Source organism: Camelus dromedarius, chromosome 1 (assembly GCF_036321535.1).
Source record: "Camelus dromedarius isolate mCamDro1 chromosome 1, mCamDro1.pat, whole genome shotgun sequence".
NCBI lineage: Eukaryota > Metazoa > Chordata > Mammalia > Artiodactyla > Camelidae > Camelus > Camelus dromedarius.
The window spans coordinates 75,943,454-75,964,775 of NC_087436.1; the positions used below are offsets into that span (position 1 = coordinate 75,943,454).

At 33.4% G+C, this 21,322-nt stretch overlaps 1 protein-coding gene across 2 annotated transcripts in view; it reads left to right on the forward strand.

The window, feature by feature from the left end:
• Positions 1–21,322, forward strand: part of BMP2K (BMP2 inducible kinase) — a 119,432-nt gene that overhangs the window by 57,630 nt on the left and 40,480 nt on the right. For both annotated transcript variants that reach the window (XM_010983316.3, XM_064485663.1), the window contains exons 5-9: positions 2,701–2,822; positions 4,970–5,051; positions 8,778–8,910; positions 18,713–18,816; positions 20,282–20,361. In XM_010983316.3, the coding sequence (XP_010981618.3) occupies positions 2,701–2,822; positions 4,970–5,051; positions 8,778–8,910; positions 18,713–18,816; positions 20,282–20,361 (521 nt within the window). The remainder of the gene's footprint in view (positions 1–2,700; positions 2,823–4,969; positions 5,052–8,777; positions 8,911–18,712; positions 18,817–20,281; positions 20,362–21,322) is intronic.

The window sequence follows — 21,322 nt, forward strand, 5'->3', positions numbered from 1 at the left end:
GATTTTATGCTCCCTACTCTGCTTCTGTTTACAGAGTAGGCTTCTTTAAGGTTTCGTATGGACAAAAATAGGAACATCACTGACACAGGTCAGATGTCCCTCTACGTTGTTCTTCCCAGTTCAGCACTCTTCCTACTTCCTGTAATTTATATGAATCATCAGGGTGTTTTCCAAAGATACTGGAGGCGACTATAAATGGGTCTCTTTACTCGGGTATTTATAATTTTCTATAGTTTTACATCATTTACCTTAACTCGGTGGTGATTGTCACTTTAAGGCTACTTTATCTTATGTTTTTGTGGAATCTGACCTCTTTTATATGGTACCCACTTGTTACATTGGAAAAAGTCCCCAAAGGGGATTGAATATTCCTAGTATCATATTGCTTGAGCTATAATTACACATATTACTTAGAACCATAGATGTCTTCTTTGATACCTGTTCACACTGAGATTACAAAAATTCCTCCTCCTAAAATGCTTTATGCCCAGAAATGCTGTGGCTAGTCTTTCCCCAACTTCAAGTGTGCTCAGATTCACTTTCTCAGTGAGTCCATCCTTGCACCACCTTACGTATACTTACAACCTAACCTTTTCATTCTCTGCTTGCTCTGCCTTTTATTATCACTTGTTGCTTTCTCAGATGCTATATAATTTGCTTACGTATTATGCCTATTGTTTATTTTCTGTCCTCTCCCACTATAATGTAAGCTCCATGTGGGCAGGGACTTTGCTCTTTTGTAGTGAGGTATCCAAGCATTTGGAACAGTGCCTGGCACATAGCGGGGTCTCAGTAAACATTTAATGAATGAATGAATCCCAATTCTGACTAATTATACAAAATTTATGAAAAGAGCTAATAAAATGTTCTTAAGATACAAGAGAATAGAGGATGTCACTTAGAATATAGGTTGTTCTAAATGTCCATCAACAGATGTTTGGATAAAGACACACACACACACACACACACACACATACACACACACACAGGAATACTACTCAGCAATAAAAAAGAATGAAATAATACCATTTTCAGCAACATGGATGGACTTAGAGATTATTATACTAAGAGAAAAGTCAGAAAGAGATAAATACCATATTACTTATGTGGAATCTAAAGTATGATACAAATGAACTTATTTACAAAACAGAAACAGACTCACAGAGATAGAAAACAAAAGGGAAAGGGGGTGGGGGAAAGATAAATTAGGAGTTTAGGATTAGCAGATACAAACTACTATATATAAAATAAATAAACAACAAGTTCCTATTACTGAATGACATAGGGAATTCTAATCGATATCCTATAATAAAACCATAAGGGAAAAGAATATGGAAAAGAATGTATGTATGTATAACTGAATCACTATGCTGTACACCAGAAACTAACACTACATTATAAATCAACTATACTTCAGTAAAAATTTTTAAAAAATCTTAAAAAAGAATGTAAGTTGTTAACAATGAAAGCATCATCTAGGGAAACCTAAGGTAAAAGGATACAAGTCAAGGGAAGCTTGAAATGCATGACTGCAGATCTCTGTCCCTTAATTTGGATAACCTATATAGTTCATTTCAGTTCTTTTGAATATGTAACTTCTACATTCTCCCTAATAATTTGGTCTGTTTTTTTGTGCTGTTGTAGCTCATTAACTTTTTTAATGTAAAGTTGATGTCTTCAACTGAATCTTCTTGATTTTAAAACAAAAAAGACATTGAACTGCATAATTTTGTATAGACCCATACTTCATATACTTAGTTCTTTTTACATGTGTAAATTTATGCAAACGTATGTTTATTTTAAGTAGATTTCTTATATAAGCATTTTATGCAAATCTTTTAAAAGTAGGCTAAAATGCAATAAAGAAGAAAAATGATAAAGAAACTATGATATGAGTATTTTGGTAGTGTAGAGAATCACTCATTCAGGAAAAACTATTGTGAAAAAAGTTAATAATAATACTATCTTTTATCCTGCACTTACCTTATTTTGGTTACTGTTCTAAGCTCTTTACATGTTTTAGTTCATTCAGTTTTTACAACCATTCCATGTAATAAATATTATTTCCCCCATTTTATAGGTAAGGAAACTAAAGCACAAAAGTGGTTAAGCAAATTGTCCCAGGGTACATATGCTAGTAAGTGGCAGAGTTGGACTGTGAACCCAGACTCTCCTGTTCTAGAAACTGTGCACATAATTTTATTTAAGTTTCTACAATTCTGATCTCTAAGTTAAGGCATAAAGTCAATCCGTGTTTTTCAGTGTAGCATATTAGATAAAAGTGGAATTAGGAGTCAATCAGAAGTAGAATTGTAATGGGTTTTGTTACTTTTCTACAGATAAGCTGAAGTGTTAGGAGAAGAATAAAGGTATAGTGTAGACTCTGACTGCTGTTAGTTCTTCTCTTTCATAGAAACGGTTTCAGAGAGGACTTAGGGTTTCTTGGCCCTTGCAAAAATCGTCCTGGGATGGGAGAAGCACTTCTTTGGGCTTAGTAAGAGAAATAGTAGCTATAGTAAGGTATATTTTTGGTTTGAATTATTTCCCCTTTCTTACAATTTGAGGTATCTTCTATCTTTCTCTCTCTTCTCTCTCTCCACATGGCACAAGCTCTTTAGTGTTTATTGAGTAAAAACATTGTTGTAAAAAGGTAATTTTCACCTTGAAAATACTACTAATTACTGCTTTTCTTTTCTGAAGGTAGAAAATATTTTGTTGAACGATGATGGAAACTATGTACTTTGTGACTTTGGCAGTGCCACAAATAAATTTCTTAATCCTCAAAAAGATGGAGTTAATACAGTAGAAGAAGAAATTAAAAAGTAAGTGTCTGTCTTTATTGCACTTCATCTCGTGGGAATTTTAGTTAACTTGAGTCTGTGACCAGCCCAGCTAATATAAATTTAGGTATTCCATTTATAGATCTCTTTAAGATATTTCTGTGCCATAGACACCGATTAGCTTATGTCTCATTGAGTTCAATAGGAAATGCATTTTACCATGGAAACAAAATTTTCATCTACATTGTAAACAAATTTATCAAGAAGTTTGTTAAATAAGCTATAGTAATTAGTGGAATCATTAAAGGGAGTTTTAGGTTCTTGTTGAGTTCAGTTAAACATCTTTGTTTTATTGATACTGAGGATTTGTGCTTGTTAGGAAAAAATTAAATTATTTAAAAACATGTAGGCTTTTACTTCATATTTAACATTAAGAAGATTAACCTATTAATTAATGCATTGAAAACTATGTGGAAAACTTGTTACTTTATAATAATGTATTAGAAGACTCTTCAGTAGAAATAGAACTCATATGTGCCTTCTGTTTTTTTAATCTTGTACTTTCCATGGTTGCTAGAGTGCTATAGGGACCGTCCCTGACTTTTCTGTTTTCTAGTTTTAGAAAATAGTACTATTGTAATTCTTCGATTACTTAATAAAATGATACAGAATGTAGAAAGATCTGTCAGAATAGGAATTTCTAAATAGTTGCCTTTTTAAAGTTGTTTTTCTTCATTTCCTCACAAATTCACAATTGTTTAAGACTGTCTAGAAGCTTTCATTTGAACTGCAACATGTGTTTTGAAATAGCTCGAACAGAACTGATCTTACTCTGGCCCACTTGTACCAAACTGTGGTTTTCTAGACTTACGTGTTTCCACTCAGGATATGATGATTATGTTAGATTCCGTAAAAACAAACTCCTTAGTAAACATACAAATGTCCTGAAGAAAACCAGAACAATGAATTATTAAATTGGCTTTTTGTGAATATATGTAGGTACATATAATCTTAAAAGTTATTGGATTATGGTATATAATGGCTGCTATAGGATTCTGCTCAAGCATCTCTGACTTGTTGGAAGCTTCATTTCTTGCTGTTAAGATCTGAAGTACAGTTAAGTAAGGTTCAGCAGAATTTTACAGTAGCGATGAATGCAAGCTCATGTGTTCCTGTGCTTTGTGGCTCAATTGAGGAGAAAATGGTCTAACCATTTATTCAGCTAACAGGTGTTTATTCAGGGCCTGCAATGTAGTGGGCACTGTTGTTGGCACTGCAGTATATAGCAGTGAACAGAAAAAAGTCCTGCTCTCATGCAGTTTATATACTGGTGTCTTAGATCACTCTTCTACTGTAGTATCATTCAGAATGCCTCACCAATCAGGGTAATTTGGAAAAAGTAAGATGGTAGAATGTTGAACTTCAAGATACTTCGTGTAAAATAAAACGTATCAACACTCAAAATGAATCTTAAATTATGCCATAATATGGGAGCTCCTTCGATATCTAATAATTTCTGCCAGGAAATTGAGCACAACTTAATTCAGATATTTTGTTCATATTGGATTTGGAGTTTTTATACTGGTAAATATTTATCCATAGTATCTTCTAATTCCAAATTGCTTGTGCCATCAGTTTCAGAAGTGTACTTAATTAGTGTAGTTAGAATTACGGCAACTAGGTTACTTGTAAAACAACAATTACAAAAACAAACCTAAAGGAGATCTACTACCATGTGTAAGGAATTATGCTAGAGTCTATAAAAACAAACTGCTTAGTAAACATATAAACTAATTTTTTGAGAGGGTAGAAGCTTTACTTTTAAATTAATAGACCAAAATATTTTGATAAGGATATTTTTATAGTCAAATTGTATCTTTCATATAAGAAATTCAAGGAAAACTATGTTTCCAATATGTTGTCTTTATTGAAAATTTTTCTATTAAAAATTCATTTTTTATATTATTAGAGATGCTGTTGTACTTGTTGAATAAAAATGTGTATAGATGCTTTGTATTGTTTAATCCTTGATGGACTTTTAATGAGCTTTTAAAATAGTATTATTTCTTTATAATGTTATTGAACCTAAAGGTTTTTTATCGTACTTTATGTAGAAACAATGTAGTATCTGTCTTTTTTTTTTTTTTTTTTTTTTATATCTCCACTCCATTTTACTTATTTACTGCCAGGTATACAACTCTGTCATACAGAGCCCCCGAAATGATCAACCTTTATGGAGGGAAACCTATCACCACCAAGGCTGATATCTGGGTAAGGCCAAGAAAGGCTGACATTTTCACTAACCAAATTAAAAAAAGAAACTGAGTTCAATTGATTATTTTCCCCTTGCCCCCACAAAGTATTTCCTATTGAGTAGAAGACAGTGGTGGATAGAAGAAAAATAATAGCACATTTTATCTTCTTAATCCTGAGATGGAAGGCTTAGGTATAAAAAAAAAGCAAATAAGGGATTTCCAGATAATCTAACTTTTTTAACAGCTTTTTTTTTTTTTTTTAGAATTTAGATTATATATGATGGTTAACTTTTTTTTTGATTGGAGTGCAGTTTTGGTTGATCACAGTATGGAAAAGCTGGACACAACTCTTAAGTAATAATGCTGATAATTTTCTGGAGTTTTTAGGATCTTTTTAATGGAAACTAACTTGAGTAAAACTTTTTCAAACTTATAAGCATATCATTGACTAACCTCTATATATTGAGGTTCTTTATCATTTAGTATATAAATCTGGGTTGGACTATTGAGATAGATAATGTCTTTATATAGTTGAACTTTATGTTAGAGTGTTAATACCTTTTTAAAAGTTACTTCATGAGTAAAATATGTTTTGGCTATATTTAATAAACTAGCAGGAAACTCTGTTTAAAATGTGAATTCATTTAAATTCAACAAGTAGTCAACCATATCTACTACTAGTGACCATATGAGGTATAGAGGAAAAATATTCCTTTTAAAATAGTTTTGGATTTTACAAGAACAGTCATGTTTATTTTGTTTTTTAAGCATACTGTTTAGAAAGTATTCGAGCATAATATGTGAAACCAAATGAATATCTCCTCGGTGCTCCTCACCTGGCCTTCTATTATGGAGGTTGGGATACCAGAGATTCTTGCAAGATAATTAAAAAAAAAGGATTTATAATATCTTTTCATCTGTTTATATAATATACCCTTTTTCACCAGTGACTCTTAAATCTTGTATTAGTGTACGTAATTGAATCAAACCATGAATAAGTTTGATTTAGTTAATTTGATACTGCTTATAGATCACCAGCTGGTATGACTCAAATTCATTTTGCTCTCCTTAGCACTAACATTTGACTCATTAAATAGCTTACAGCAAATGGCTTACAGTATAATGTAGAAAGCAAATTCAATTGGATCTTAATTTATAAAATAAAGGTATTAGAAAAGGTGATTGTGGAAGTCTTTTCTGGCCTAATTTTGTGACTAATGTTGAAATCCATATTACCTAAAAGTATTTCAACAGCAGAGGAAGCAACAGACATCATAGCTTGACTGCTGTTTTGAAATCAAGGGTTGATTTAAAAAAAAAAAAAAAAAAACCTTGGTCTCTAAGCACGATTGATTGTTGTTATCCAATATCTTAACAGAAAGCAGGGAATCTCTTGTTGTTGTTCATTTTTCACAAGGCTTAGAATGCATGCCAGGCAGCATACTAAATTGTCAGCATTAAGTTTAAAATTTATATCGTTCACAGATTAGTGTATGGGGCAGTATTTCTATAATAGGTAACTGCGTATAGCTGTGGGATGACAGATACTCAAAGATAAAAAAGCCAGAAAAATAATCAGAAAACAGAATCTATGTTTATATTGTTACCAGAGATAGAATTTTAATTTCCATGATGCCATTTTCATGCTTGTCTTAGCTCAGGTGAAATGCTGCAACATTTTAGGTGTGACTTCAAGAATATCCAGAAAAAAATTCAATTCATATTGGTTAAGTATTATATTTCTGATCTTATTTCAAGATAATGCTGATTCAGAGAGTTACAATATTGAGGTTAAAGTGTTCATTTAGCATATATATTTTGGGAAAAAAATTGTTTTTTGCTTTGAAGTTTCCATTGTAGGTTGTTTTTATCCTGAGAAATAGCATGCTGATTTTATTGAGCATTAGGAAATTCAGTGAGAGGTGCTTCATGTTACCTTTCAGTGAGGAAAACTGAAGATAGTGATACTCAGCCTTCAAAATGAGGTCATTTGCTCCCCCCTGTTTCTTGAACGGTTCTCATTGTATCCAATGGATAAAGAGGGAAATGCCTTTGGTGTGAAAAAATTAGGACACCTCATTGTGTTCACATTATGTGAAGCAGAGTATTTTAGATTTATGTTTTTTAAGTATACTGGCATTGCTATCTAAAATTGTTGTCTGGGAACTCCCACAACATTTACTCTAACAAAAGACACATTACTAAAGGTTTGATTGACAAGATAAAACCGGCTAAAATGCAGACCTCTTTTTCCTAACTGTCATGTGCGCAGAAGAAAGGTGTAATTTAATGCAGATATTACACCATTAATAATACAGTTTTTAGTGCTGTTAAGGAAGCCTTATGCTCAATTTGCTGCACAAATGCTGAAAATATCTTTCTTATATAAAAAAGCATCAAAAATTTTTAAGCCACATTGAATTGGTTATTTCTATTCAGAATCTTTACAGTTTTGTTAGTTATATAGTAAATAACTAAGTAATGATTTTGAACTAATACATTGAAATTTCTAGAGTCTTTAAACTTTTTTCATTGGAAGTCTGTTATAATATTGAAGATAATGTTTTATAAATTAATATTGTTAAACTCACAAAGGTGTTTCTGCCTATTGTAATCTTCATAGTAGTTATAAAGCTAGTGTATTTGTTAATTAGGTTTGCTAAGTTGATGTGTGGAGAAAATCCAACAGAAGAATGCTGATTTTCTAAATTTTAGATTGCCCAAATTTCAGTATTGCTGATGTAATTGTGTAGTAACTATTGGATAATTTTATACAATCTGTTTAGAATTAGAAATGCTCTTTATACTCTTAAGGCTTGTAGGTGACTTCTTGTGACAATATGATTTCTTGAGCAAAAATCACTTTTTATTACTGCTTCTCAGGTTTGAGCTATTAGCAGCTTAGCTAAATATTTCCTATGCTACTTTTCCAGATGCAAGTTGTGTTTTAGGGTGTTTTGTCTTCATTGTCAGCAAGTAGATTTGCTGGTGCTGTGATGTTTATGAATCCATGCAAGTGAAGCAGACAGAGCCCTCCCCTTTTGAATTTTATATAGATTACCCAGGTACAAATATGATTAGTATAATGTAGAATAAAAATTATAGGATTATACACAGAAATATAAAACTATTTTTATACTGTGAAATAATGACATGTACTTACGAATGATCAGTGAAAATGTATTGATGGTTGTCTGATAAATATAACTGTGCTGGCTAACTCATATTTGGAATTTCAGGAATTTAAGACATGCTTTATAGTGAAGTTTTAAAAAGATGCTTCTAACATTGTAAAATGATTATAAATCAATAAAAAATGTTAAAAAAAAAAGATGCTTCTAGGAGGAACCTTGTGCTTACTTTATTGGTTATTATAAGCTAGTTATGTACTAAATATATATTTTCCTTGTGGAAGAAATGAAAGTGTAATTTTTTCCCCAGAAGGAACCAACCACTTTTAGTTTTAATTATACCATTCATGATCTAGAGTTCGATGATAACCTTAATTCAGCCAACTAGCTACAGATGTGATAGAAAAATATGGGAATGATACAGTTAAGTGTCTTTTAAAAAATTAAGCACATTAATTTGTTTCAACTTAAGTTGAAAGGACTGAAAAGAAACATAAGGCTTTTGGTTTTTTTAAATAATATATTAAGTTTTTGATTGTGGCTTATTTTTGGGTCTTGTGGTTAAGTTGATACTTGAGCTCTGATGATATTCATGCTTCTTTGTTTTACAGGCACTAGGATGTTTACTGTATAAACTTTGTTTCTTCACTCTTCCTTTTGGTGAGAGTCAGGTTGCCATCTGTGATGGCAGCTTCACCATCCCAGACAATTCTCGTTACTCCCATAACATACATTGCTTAATAAGTAAGTACTTGGAAAATTTATGAAAAAATTGTAAGATACTGTACTTAACAGCTTGCTGTTTCCATTCCTTTTCTTTTTTAAAAGATTTAATTTTTTATTGAAGTGTAGTTGATTCACAATGTTTCAGGTGTACAGCCAAGTGATTCAGTTACACATATACATACATACATATAATATACACACATATTAAACCTAGTCTTTTAATTTTATGTTATAATTTTGTGAAACTATAGTGAAGAAATACATTTAAAAAGATATTTATAAGGCTTTTATAGAAATGAAAGCTGCCTAATTACTGATTAGTACATGGGCATTTTTAAACTCTAGATAAGCTTTTATAGAACATAGATATTATATAATTAGTGAAACTGGAATTTCTGGAAAAACTTACACCATAACATTTAATTATTCAGTCTTTGTACTTTTGAAGTTTAAATATACAGATCTATTGCTTCTTCAGATCAAAGTATTGACAATCTTAGATTGAAGTTTATATTGCCACCCTTTTCAATATTTATTCTGTATTGATTATAAAATTGGAAAGCCCCCTAAGTGTAGTATCAGAAAGAATAATCCTGTGGGCCTTTGATTCCAAAAGAATACTTCAGTATTCCTTCCAAACTCCTTTGAGAGTTTTTCCTTTCCTTTTGATAGGTATTATAATTTAATTTTTTATATATGCTCATGGTAAAATTTCTGAAAAAGATGATTTGGGGGAGGGGGAGGACCATTAGATATTAAACTATGTTAGCAAGCTGCAATATTTAAATAGCACTGCTCAGTACTGTTTTAATTAAAGTGTTTCTAGCATTGCTATGTTTTCTCCATTTTAAACATCCTCTGTCATAGCCTCCAGCCACAGAGATCAATGCAGTAGAAAAGAAGGTCAGTCGAAATATATTTGAGGTTTTGTATGATAAAGATGACAATTCAATTTAGTGGGGAAAACAGATGGAAATGCAAAAGTTTATTATCTATGTGTAGACAAAAAAATAAGGCTGAATCTCTACCTTGAACATTATACTAAAATTTCAGATAAATCAGAGACTTAAATGTGAAAAATAAAATGTAAATATACTTGAAGAAAATAGATATAAATTCACTTATAACACTGGAATAGGTAATATATAAACTAGGCTTTTAATCTCAGGAGCTAGAAAAAAAAAGATGAATCCATTAATATATAAATTTAAACCATTGAAAGTCCCTTCAAACCATGAACCCTAGCATAGAGTCAAATGATAAATGGGAAAAAAAATTTGTTACACACTTGACAAATGGCTATCTTTTGTAGTTTATGAAGCTCAAAAAGAAAAGGGCAAACACTCCAAAAGAAAAATAGTCAAAAGAAGATGGAGCATAAAAGGATATCTAGCCTCACTTTGCAAATTTACTTAAAGCACAGTCTTTTTACATCTGTAATGTGGATTTGCTCATCCTGTTGGAAATTAGAGAGTTATGTCAGTTGAACACAAAAATTACACTGCCTCATGTGAAATGTTTTTCCTAGGCAAGGGGAAGCAGAGTAATGGAGTGGGGAAGATGATGGTATAACTTGCAGGGAAAGGAAATAGCCCCGAGCTTGGCTGCTGCACTGCCAGCACGAAGACGTTCAACTGTAATTGGAGGACATTGAATATGGTGCTTGTACCTGGGGATTTTCTTCCCAGAGAGTGCTACCTGTCAGTATTTGTGTGGCTCTCTACTAGTGGATGGCCCCCTGAATGTCATCTCCGTTGTCTCAGAGTTGTACCTTTATCTTTATTGATTGAGAGCCTCCTAACCTTGTTTTGATGTGTTTTTATGCCCTTGTGGCAGCTTTCAGCCAAATTAAGCTACCTGCCTGGGGAGTCCAAGTTACCTTCCCAGGTGCCAATGACTGTTATTGTCAGTGTGCTAGTGACAGAGCTGTATGGTTTTTCATTGGTTTGTCCCAACTCTCTTTTCCCCATGAGCCCTGTTACTTTTAGCCTGCCATTTTGCAGAATGTGAATTTTTTTTTAAAGAGCAAACCTACCTTTAGAATATATTTGCATAAACATCAGACCCATAAGCTGCTCTTATCCAGCTGCTTTCTTCCTTAATTGTCCAAAATCTAGGACATCAAAAGCATGAAAGAACTCTGATCAAGGGGAATGCTCAAAAAGTGGATTGAGGGATTTACTTTGGCTGTTGAGTGTTCTGGCTAATTGAAGTTTAGAAGGTTATCCATGTGGATATTTATTGAAGCCCTTTGTTGTAAATCATTGTAACTGTGACACTATTATGCTGTTAAGTATAACATTTTAATCACAGTTAGGCTGATGATTTTTATTGAGGATCTTGCAGTGTCTTAGAAACTTAGTATTCTCATTGGACAGTATTGTATGAGAGACTGGGCAGTAAATATACCCTGACTCGTGATTTAATTTGCTTATAGTAATAAGATCTTTTGTTCTTGTGTTAGGTTTTTCTTTCCCCCTTCTCTGTATGTGTGTGTGTGGGTATGTGTTTGTATATAACGGGAAGGTGGGAAAGCTAAACAACTGCTGATAACTTCAGGATCTAACTGGGCTCTAGTTCACTGATGCTTTACAGGGCATCGCATGCTTGCTTTACTTGTTGATAAATGTACAGATTTTAGTTTTTATCAATGTTAGTATAAATTCAACCGTGTGTTAATGTCTTTGAACTTACCTCTGAGAGCTAAGCAGAAATGGAAAAACAAGGTTGAATAAAATAAAAGCCTTCAAGTAAATGTTGGTATTTTATCTCCTGTCATAGGGCCTTTGTGGATTTTACTTTTTAGATATTATCTTGAGTAGTAAAAACTTAACAATATAGAGATTTTTGAAAACCAGAACATACTTATCTGTAATGTAATATTTTTTAGGAAACATTTAGATTCTTTGCAGTTTTATTCTTTGCATTTTTCACATGTGACCTTGCCTGTTTCCCACCATTTAATTTAGGTTTCTGTATCCACTTTTGTAATAAAGTAATTGGTGATTTACATTGCTTTCAAATAAATCCTACCTTCAGAAAACCAGAGGTTGCATACCTGTGTGCATAGTTTTTGAAAGTGAAACTTTTTATTGGCAGTTATCTATTCATGCAGTGTAGTTGCTCCCACATTTATATATGAGATAAAGCATTAAAAAGACATATCTTTTTAGTCTTAATAGTTTCTCTAATGCTGCTTGCATCTATTTTATGTGACTCAAGATTTTGGAGAATGAAATAGCTTTGCTTAACCTTTGTTAAAACTACATGGTTTGTGGTTATATAAGTATTTGAATGCAGTTTTGATTATCACCAGTTTGGTCAAGGGTATTATTACCTACTGTCCATAATGCTCAGTTTATTAATTTTCTGCAGACTTTTCTTCTTAAAAGTAGCAATTATTTAGAATTTTTCTTATTAGCTTCTGTTAACTTTTTCAATAGACAAGTAAGTAATGGAGGTGGATGGTGGTGGACAGTGAGGAGAGAAGCACTTTACATTTATGGGCCTAAGAGTTGAACTGGAGAACGTTCAGAGGAGAATGAGAAGCATAACTAACAGGAATACCGAAGAGTTATGATGAGTGAACAGAAGGCTGGCTGCTTCACCTTGCTTTTAGCTTCTGTCATGGTGGTTAAGGAAGTACATTGTGGAGATTAAGAATCAGGCCTCTGGTGCCAAAGGGCCTGGACTTGCATCTCCCTTGTCCCTTAGTTGGTACAGAATGTTGGGCAGCTCCATTTACTTCAGTTTTATTTCTAAAATGAGCATATTAAAATTACCTCCCTCTTAGGGTTATTGTGAAAATAAAATGAATTATGAAAAAAGCTTCTTAGCGTGTCTAAGTACTTGGTGAGAGACGGCCTTTAATGCTGCCATCATTACTTCTGCAGTAACTACCACCACTACTGATGTCTTTCTTCTTCTTCCTGAGCTAGCCTGATTTCTGATTTTCTGGGTGAAGGTCAGGGCATCTACTGTCAGATACTCATTAGGATGTACTTTCCCTGCAGAGATTTCTTTGGATAACTTGAAGCCAAACTTGAATTTGCAGGTTAATGGTGTATATCAAAGATTTGCCAGAAGTTATCATATATTCCAGAGCATACTGTTAAGTGTAACTACTAAGATTATTTTTCTCACCTCTAAATAGTGATTCATACTGAACAACGGAGAAGACTTTGTTTTGTTTTGTCTTTTTGCTTTGGGTCTGCTGACTTACTGTTGCTTTATGGTTCTATGTCCTAGCTCTTAGCAGCTCTTCTATTAGGTTTAAATATTTACGTATTTAATTGAAATATAATTGACGTATAACATTACATAGTTTCAGGTGTGCAGTGAAATGATTTGATGTAATATTGTGAAATAATCACCACAGTAGGTCTAGTAAACATCTATCACCTCACATAGTTACACATTGTTTTCCCTTGTGATGAGAACTCTTAAGATCTACTGTCTTAGCAACTTTGAAATATACAATATACAATACAGTATGATTAGCTGTAGTCATCATGCTGTACATTACATCCCTGGGACTTACTTATTTTGTAACTGGAAGTTTGTTACCTTTCGAGCACCTACACCTGTTTTGCCCATCCAACACCTCCTACCTCTCACAACCACCAGTCTGTTCTCTGTATCTGTATGCTTTGTTTTTTTAAGTAGATCAGTTGGTATTTGTCCTTCTCTGTCTGACTTATTTCACTTAGTATACTGTCCTCATGTTCATTCATGGTGTAAAAATAGGAAGATTTCCTTCTCTTTTAATGGCTGAATAATATTCCAGTGTGTGTGTGTGTGTGTGTGTGTGTGTGTGTGTGTGTGTGTGTCTGTCTGTCTGTCTGTCTGTCTGTCACTGTGTGTGTATGTATTTTTCACATTTTATTTATCCATTCATCCATTGATGGACACTTAGGTTGCTTCCATGTCTTGGCTACTATAAATAATGCTTCAGTGAACATGAGGGTATAGATATCTTTCTGAGTTTGTGCTTTTATTTCCTTCAGATACATACTCAGAAGTAGACTTGATGGGTTATATGTTTTCCATAGTGGCTGCGCCAATTTTCATTCCCACCAGTAGTGCACATGGATTCCCTTTTTTCCGTATCCTACCAATACTTGTTTTTCTTGTCTTTATGATAGTAAATAAATTTACTTTAATACCTGTTTTCTTTGGGAAACCGGGAACTTGTTTGCTTGTTTGTATTCACTTAAAATTTATTATGGAAGTTAAAAAATATTTAGAAATACAAGCAGAAAAGTGCAGTGGATTATCATGTACCTGCTGCCCAGCTTCAGTTATTATCAGCTCGTGGCCCATCTTGTTTCATTTACGCCCTCATCCACTATATCCTATATATATGTATTTTTAAATCTCGGACATTTTAATGTAGTTATGAAAAGAAATCAGAGTTTAAGATAGGGTTTCCCTGGAGGTTTTCAGTCCTTGGCTCTTGGGGTTACCACTTGGGGAGGTGTAGAGAGAGGGCTGTGATCAATAACTTCTAGGAACAGCTACCAGAACTATCCCAGATAGACTATCCTGGCATATTAATAGTGCCACTTAGTCTTTTAGTTATGATTGAACGTGTTTATTATTAGCTGTTGAATTTGGTTTGACTTCAATAGTTTATGGAATAAGGTCTATAGAATACATACGCCTAACATACAAGTTTTCTGTAATACTCTTCATAGGTCCACAGACAAATATAACACGTTAATGCTCGAAGTATTTATGGTTACAAAATTAGAGTGGGTATTCTCTTTTCAGGCAAATTACTATAATTGTGGTAACTGGAAGTCTGTGGGAGACAAAAGATGTCTTTGTGGAAGGAAAAAATTTTAAAAGTTTTTAAGCAGGAACGTTGTTTTGAGACTTCTGTCCAAAGTATTTTCCTAATAATTTTGTTGAAACGTTAGATTAGAGGTGCTGGTTTAACTTTTACTTAGGCCCAGGCATGGGTCCATCCTTTTATGTAACTTGAATGGGAACTACTTCACTTAATTTTTGGTGTGAGTTCTTGATGAAGCCGTGTTTAACATGGCCCCTGCTGAGCTGCGCCTTAGCTGCTCTTTGTGTTGGAATGTGCATGGATGTCGCAAAACCAGAATAAGTGTAATTAGTTCAGCTGCCTTGGACACAAGTGGTTTTTAATCAGTTGGAAATACTGTGGTGGTTTAATCATATACAACCGTCAATGTTGAGGCTGTTTTGTGTTCTCAGGTTGTATTAGTGCGTTTGTGTCAATAGAAAGAATCACACAGTTGGGAGGAGCAGAGAAATACCCTTGTGTTTCTATGTGGCCAACTTCTTAAAAGTCGGTTTTATATTTGTAGTAGAACAAGGTCAGTGGGAATGGTCTTGATGATTCGCGTGATCCTTCTAAGTAGAGAAAACAAGGGTGTATTCTAGCTTCTCTGCCTTTTTTAAAACTTAAATCACTTGATTCACTTTTGGATGAATTAGACTCACATATTCCTTGATTCTTCCACTTAAGAGTGTATTTTTGTAGGTGATACTGTTTTATTGTCATGAAGTAGGAGTTAATAAAACACTAAACTTAACGTTTAATTATTGTGAGAGAAAATGGCTTTGGGTCACCTCCTTAAAAACTGAAGTTGTCATTATTGGAGGATATGCTTCAGTATTTAGCTGGGTTGGAACTGATACCGTTACACTCCAGGTTACATGATTCAGTAATCTAAGAGTACATTTTGCAATGCATTCTTTTGGAGAGTTTGGGAAATTACATTATTAAGTGCTTTAATGATGTCTCATTGAATTGTTTCCTTTTCCTTTTAAGTGGCTGATAATATTAAATGTAAAATATTCAGAGATAAAAATGTAGCTGTGTCCTACTGTGGGTTACTGCTTCTTCATATTTTGAATTTAGAACCAAAGCAGAGATAGGGCACAGGATCGCATCAGATAAAATGACAAAATAAGTACTGATAAAGTGGATTGCAAAACAGAATTTGGATCTGAAGCCAAATGGGCCTGTTAATGTATATTCAACTCCCAAATATACTCACATCCAGTCATAGACAATGCCGGAAAGCCATAGACTTCTTCCACAGAAGCAGGCCACTTGCAAAACGTGGTTCTGCAGAGAACACACATGTCCTGAGAATAAACTGTTCTGAAAGAAAGCAGCAGAGATGGACACCTGTGGGTGCTTATTTTTTTCTAGTCTAAATTAGACAAATCACTGTCTTTCCTTGGAGAGGAATGCACTATAGTAACAGAGGTCGCTAGCACAGTGGTTTTTAAAACTACTTGACTGTGATCCGTAATAAAAAATACATTTTAGTGATGACCTGGTACATACACGCACACACATGTGAAACAAATGTCTTGAAACTTTGCTTATACTTACGGTATAATGCACTGTAATATTTTCTGTTCTACTTTATTAAAATAAATGCTAGTCATGACCTTTTAGGCAGATTTTATGCCACATAAATGGGGTCAGTACAGTCAGACAAACTAAACTGCTCCCGGAAAATGTCTTCCCACGTGGAAACACGTGCCAGGGTAGTTAGAAGTCTTTTTGTTTCCTTACAAGATGATATCAATTCTACCCACAGCCTGGTTACCTAATCATTAGGGGATGTTGTGCTATTCTTAACTTGAGAGAGAGAATTACCTCTACAGATGTCGATCAGAGAACATAAAATCTCAAATTTTTCATTTCCCTTCAATGCTTCTCATCTACTACAAAAGGAAAAAAGTATAGCATTACCTGAAGAATCATTCTCTTCCTGTCTAGACACTTCAAAAGCTTTTCCTAGATTAAGCCAGGCCAGAGAAGTGGATCTTCGTCCTGCAGTATTCTCTGCTCCTGTAGAATTTCTTCTACTGAGCTGCATGTAGGTGGTATGTCACTGGTCCACATGGAAGGAGTGTGTAAGACCCGACCCTGTGTTACTGATTGTGATTCCTTAAGGATATTTTTCACTCAGAGTGAGCCATCTTTAGAAAGATGCAAAGGAGAATGGACTCTGCTTTCAGCATCAGGAATAGTGCTTTTTCTTAGCACCTGGTTTGTCTTTGCATTAAGGACACTGTGATTAACGTAATGGATCATGTCACCCTACTTGTGTTGATGGCAAGAAAGCAGAGTGCTCAATTTTTGGCGTGCGTTTTTAAGACCAAACATATGCGATTTCTTTACTGACATCGTTACCCAGGTTTTTGTTTTGTTTTATTTTTCCTTAGCCACTATTTTTCATTGGTCTTAATTTTCTCACATATTTAAAAAATCTTATAGTTTTGCATGTCACTTTAAGTCCTGTGGAGGAATACATATTTATAATTAGCTACTGGTGAAATTAGATTTTAAAGACCAAATAAACTTAATTGTTAGAAAAGTAGAATTTTAAGTTTGTGACTTTGATAAAGTTTTTGTGATTTGTTTGATTTTTGAAAATTAAATGAATAAGTGTTTGTTGTTAAAAGCCTGTTTAAATTTATGCCTATATCATGTACTGTTGTTCCTTTTAACACATTGAATATTTGTTGGTATCAAGATAAAATACGATTCTGGAGGATAAAACAAATCTTGTAGATTTCTCAAATCTTTTCTGGAGTGAGGTTGAATATAAACCAATAAACATTAGAATTCAGTGTTTTGAGTTATTTCCATCTAACAATGGTGATAAAATAATAAGTCAATTTTATGAGTGATATATGTTAGCTTTTTAAAATATATAAAATCAAGTGACATGCAGAACATAATAAAACTGAGTTCAGAATCTCCAAAGTAAATTTTTAAGTTTGTGTTTAGTGTCACTTGCCAAACAACCATGTTCTTAACCAAATTAATTTATCATGCTGTTGGAGATGTATTACACAGTGTTTGTTCAAATATTACTTGAGTTTGAAAGGCAGATTTAATTCATTTTGGTTTATAATTTTAATTTAGCTGTTTATATACCTTGATATCTCTGTATGTAATTTTATTAGGAAATTTCAGAATATTATCTGATTCATACTGTAAATTTTACATTGCAAATAGGTTTAAAATTATTTGAATATGATAAGAACTTAGAGTTAATCAGTGAAGCAGAATTAGATCATGGAGAATATCTTAACAAAATATGGATTTTTCAGTTATAGATGGAGTATAAATGTCAACCTTCTTGTAAAATGTAAATTAACAAGTTATCCAAGAAATAGACAAATGGTAGTGGTCATTTTGGTTAGAAAAAAGGTCAGGCCTCTCAAGCAACAAGGTTGATCTGAAATCTGTTTGTAATAGAACCATAAAACTATGCCTGTGCTTCTGAACATGCTGTGCATAGCATGTCGAAGTATGGAACTGCAATGAGTATTGCTAGCATCACTGTGGGAAGAAAGCATGTTTTAGGAAGGTTATAGTGCCAGTCTTGTACTATTTTACTAAATAGATTATAATGCATGCAATTTAGTCTTTTCTTAATGATTCAGGTGCACTTAAGTACTAGCATTTTAGGTAATAGTGAAAATAAGGACCCCTACTGTGGCTTTGGAACTTTCTTGAATAATTACGCAGTATTTACTAAACTCACTTTTTTTGTGTGTCATATCTCAGAAGAATATTCATATTTATCATTTATATTTCTAATGCAGAACTCTTCTAGGACTGATTTGTCTCTTTAAAGTTGGTATATAAGATAATAATTTTTATATTTTGTATAAATGTTAACAAAGTTTGCTGGAATCATCGCTGATCTTGGAATGGAAAAAAGTATATATGTGTATATTTTACTCTTTTAATGTGCCCCTAATTGCTTCTGTGTTCAATGAAACTTCTTAACATTTTAATCTATTTTTGCAGGGTTCATGCTTGAACCAGATCCAGAGCGTAGGCCTGATATATTTCAAGTGTCCTATTTTGCATTTAAATTTGCCAAAAAGGATTGTCCTGTCTCCAACATAAATGTAAGTAGTTTTTCAAGTAGGATATGAATTTATAGTCTTATTTTTATCATTTGTGAATATGTGTGTGTGTGTGTGTATACACACTTGTTGCTTGTTTCATGACAGGTGGTCTAATAGTATGTTTGTGATTAGTATTTTTGATACAAAGTCACAGTTGCCAAACTGTGCCCTGTGGTGCTCTGGGGAGCTACAGTGGATGAGGGGGTACTGCAGGATATTTTGCATCTTTGAGAGAAACACCGCAACATTTGTCTAACATAGCACAAACTACTATTATACATTTGTTGGGTCTAACTACTAAAAAAACAGGACTTTCAGATTTGGGGGAAGGTAGGGCCAGGGGTGTCATGAAAAATTACTGAACTATTAAGCACTTTGCAAACTGAGAAAGTATGGCTACCTTGGCTCAAAGAGCATAGGCATTGTAAATGGAGAGAACCAGGTTCAGTTCTGTCTTCATCAGTGACTGATTTTATATATTTTGGAAAGTTACTTATTGTCTGTTTCTTTTTCTGTAAAACAGGGATAGTAATTATGAGGATTAGAAATAATGAATATAAAACCTGGTGTCTAGTCCAGGGAAGATAATGAGTTGGTAATTGCTAAACCCATTCAAAGGCTTTGAATTGTATCCAGTGTCTGCACACTGTACTTAACTATGTTGGATTAACAGTATATGGCAAGTCTCTGCTAATTTTAATAAAAGTCTGGAAAAGTCACTGATTTTAAGCCATTCTCAACTTTGTGAAGATCATTCTGGCCTGACTTATATTCTTAAGAGTTTCCTTTGTGTACAACGTAATCTACCCCACTAAGAAAAAAGAGGGAAGTTGGTACCTTTTTGTTTTTTGAAGTTCTTACTATGTCAGTGTAATGCATTCTTAGTTAAATCTGGAAGTCATTACTAACACTTCTAGTAATGAAGTAGCTTTATTTGACATTTGCCTGGATTTTTAGCTTTTCACTCAGCAAATGTTTAATGAGTCCTTATTGTAAGCCAAATGTATAGAGTGTAAACAGATGAGTGAAGCCTCTGCTCTTGTTTCTAGTCTTGACAAGCAGGGTTGTGAAAATCACCTGCAGTGTGTAAAACAGCTCCTTACTCAGGTGCTTGGTCTTCGCTTCTTTTTCTAAAGTGTGGAATACTCATTGATTTACAAGTGTAATATAATCCTTTATACCCAGGGTTCACCCATTTGTAAAGTGGGTATAATGATAAGGTTCTGTTTATTTCCCAAGGGTTTCTGTGGAACACAAATGTGAAAGTGACATTTGTGTAATACGCAGTGACATTTGCAGATTAGATCTGGCAAATAAATGTGAACAATTTATAGGTCTGAGGTGAAAGAAATAGTATTTCACAGTCAGGACTTTTAAAGTTTAAGAATATATCTGTAGTGTTTAAATAAAGCTTTCTGTGATTGAAATGAAAACTAAAATGAAAATGTTTATTTTTTCTTCCAAGAATTCTTCTATTCCTTCAACTCTTCCTGAACCGATGACGGCTAGTGAAGCAGCTTCTAGGAAAAGCCAAATAAAAGCCAGGTAGGCAAAGCTATGCTGAAATTTGAAAAGGCATTTTTTAAAAAAGGGCAGTTCTCATTTTTAATCCTAGCAAGTGTCATTGATTAAATACGCTCTTCACCCACAAAAAGTGTTGTGTTCCTTATTGCATGTGGTATGGAGCTTAGACAGCAAGTTCAAAATAAGCTTTTTTTTTTTGTATTAGATAACAGGGTTTGACATCAATCTCCCTTGAACTGTTCTGTCTCAGCAGTCACAAAGTGATTGTGTAACTGGTGATGTTACATTGGGTCATTTTACTTGGGGGGAGGTTGTCTTTATTTCATCACATGGCAACTAATTTATGAAATTTTATGTTTTGCTTGATAGCCAGTATGACTTTTTTAACTTATGGAAAGAAAAAAATATCTTTGTATAATTTGTATGAATGGTATAGTGGTAATACTTTTAAGACTGATAAAGAGATTATAATATTTTAAATAATTTTTATTATTTACTACATTAGTATTTGATACAAATTACACAGGTTAAGTCCTAAATCTGACAAATGATTGAATTAATGACTAATTTTTTTTTTTTTAAAAGAGTCTAAAAGTTAATAAACTAAGGACTATGTTTTAGATAATCAGACAGGTGTAATATTACATTTGGGGAGATTTCTTGGTCACAGTTCTTTTGTATTATATTTTACTTACGTAGAGTATTTTATTTGATATAAAATACATAAAATATATTTGTCATGCATTAGTTATATGCAAGATGTAAATACTGAGAACACAAAGAAGCAGCAGAGTTTATTTTCAGGGAGTTCACATTTTAATGAAGATAGACCAGTGAACAATTACAGCTTCATAGGTATCAGACCACTCAGTGGAGGAGGGGAAAGACTGGGGGTAGAGGAAGCAGGCTCGTGGGAAGAATCCCCTCCCTAAGGGTGGGGGTTGCTGAGCTCCTCCTTGAAGGAGGAGCAGTCAAGTCACTT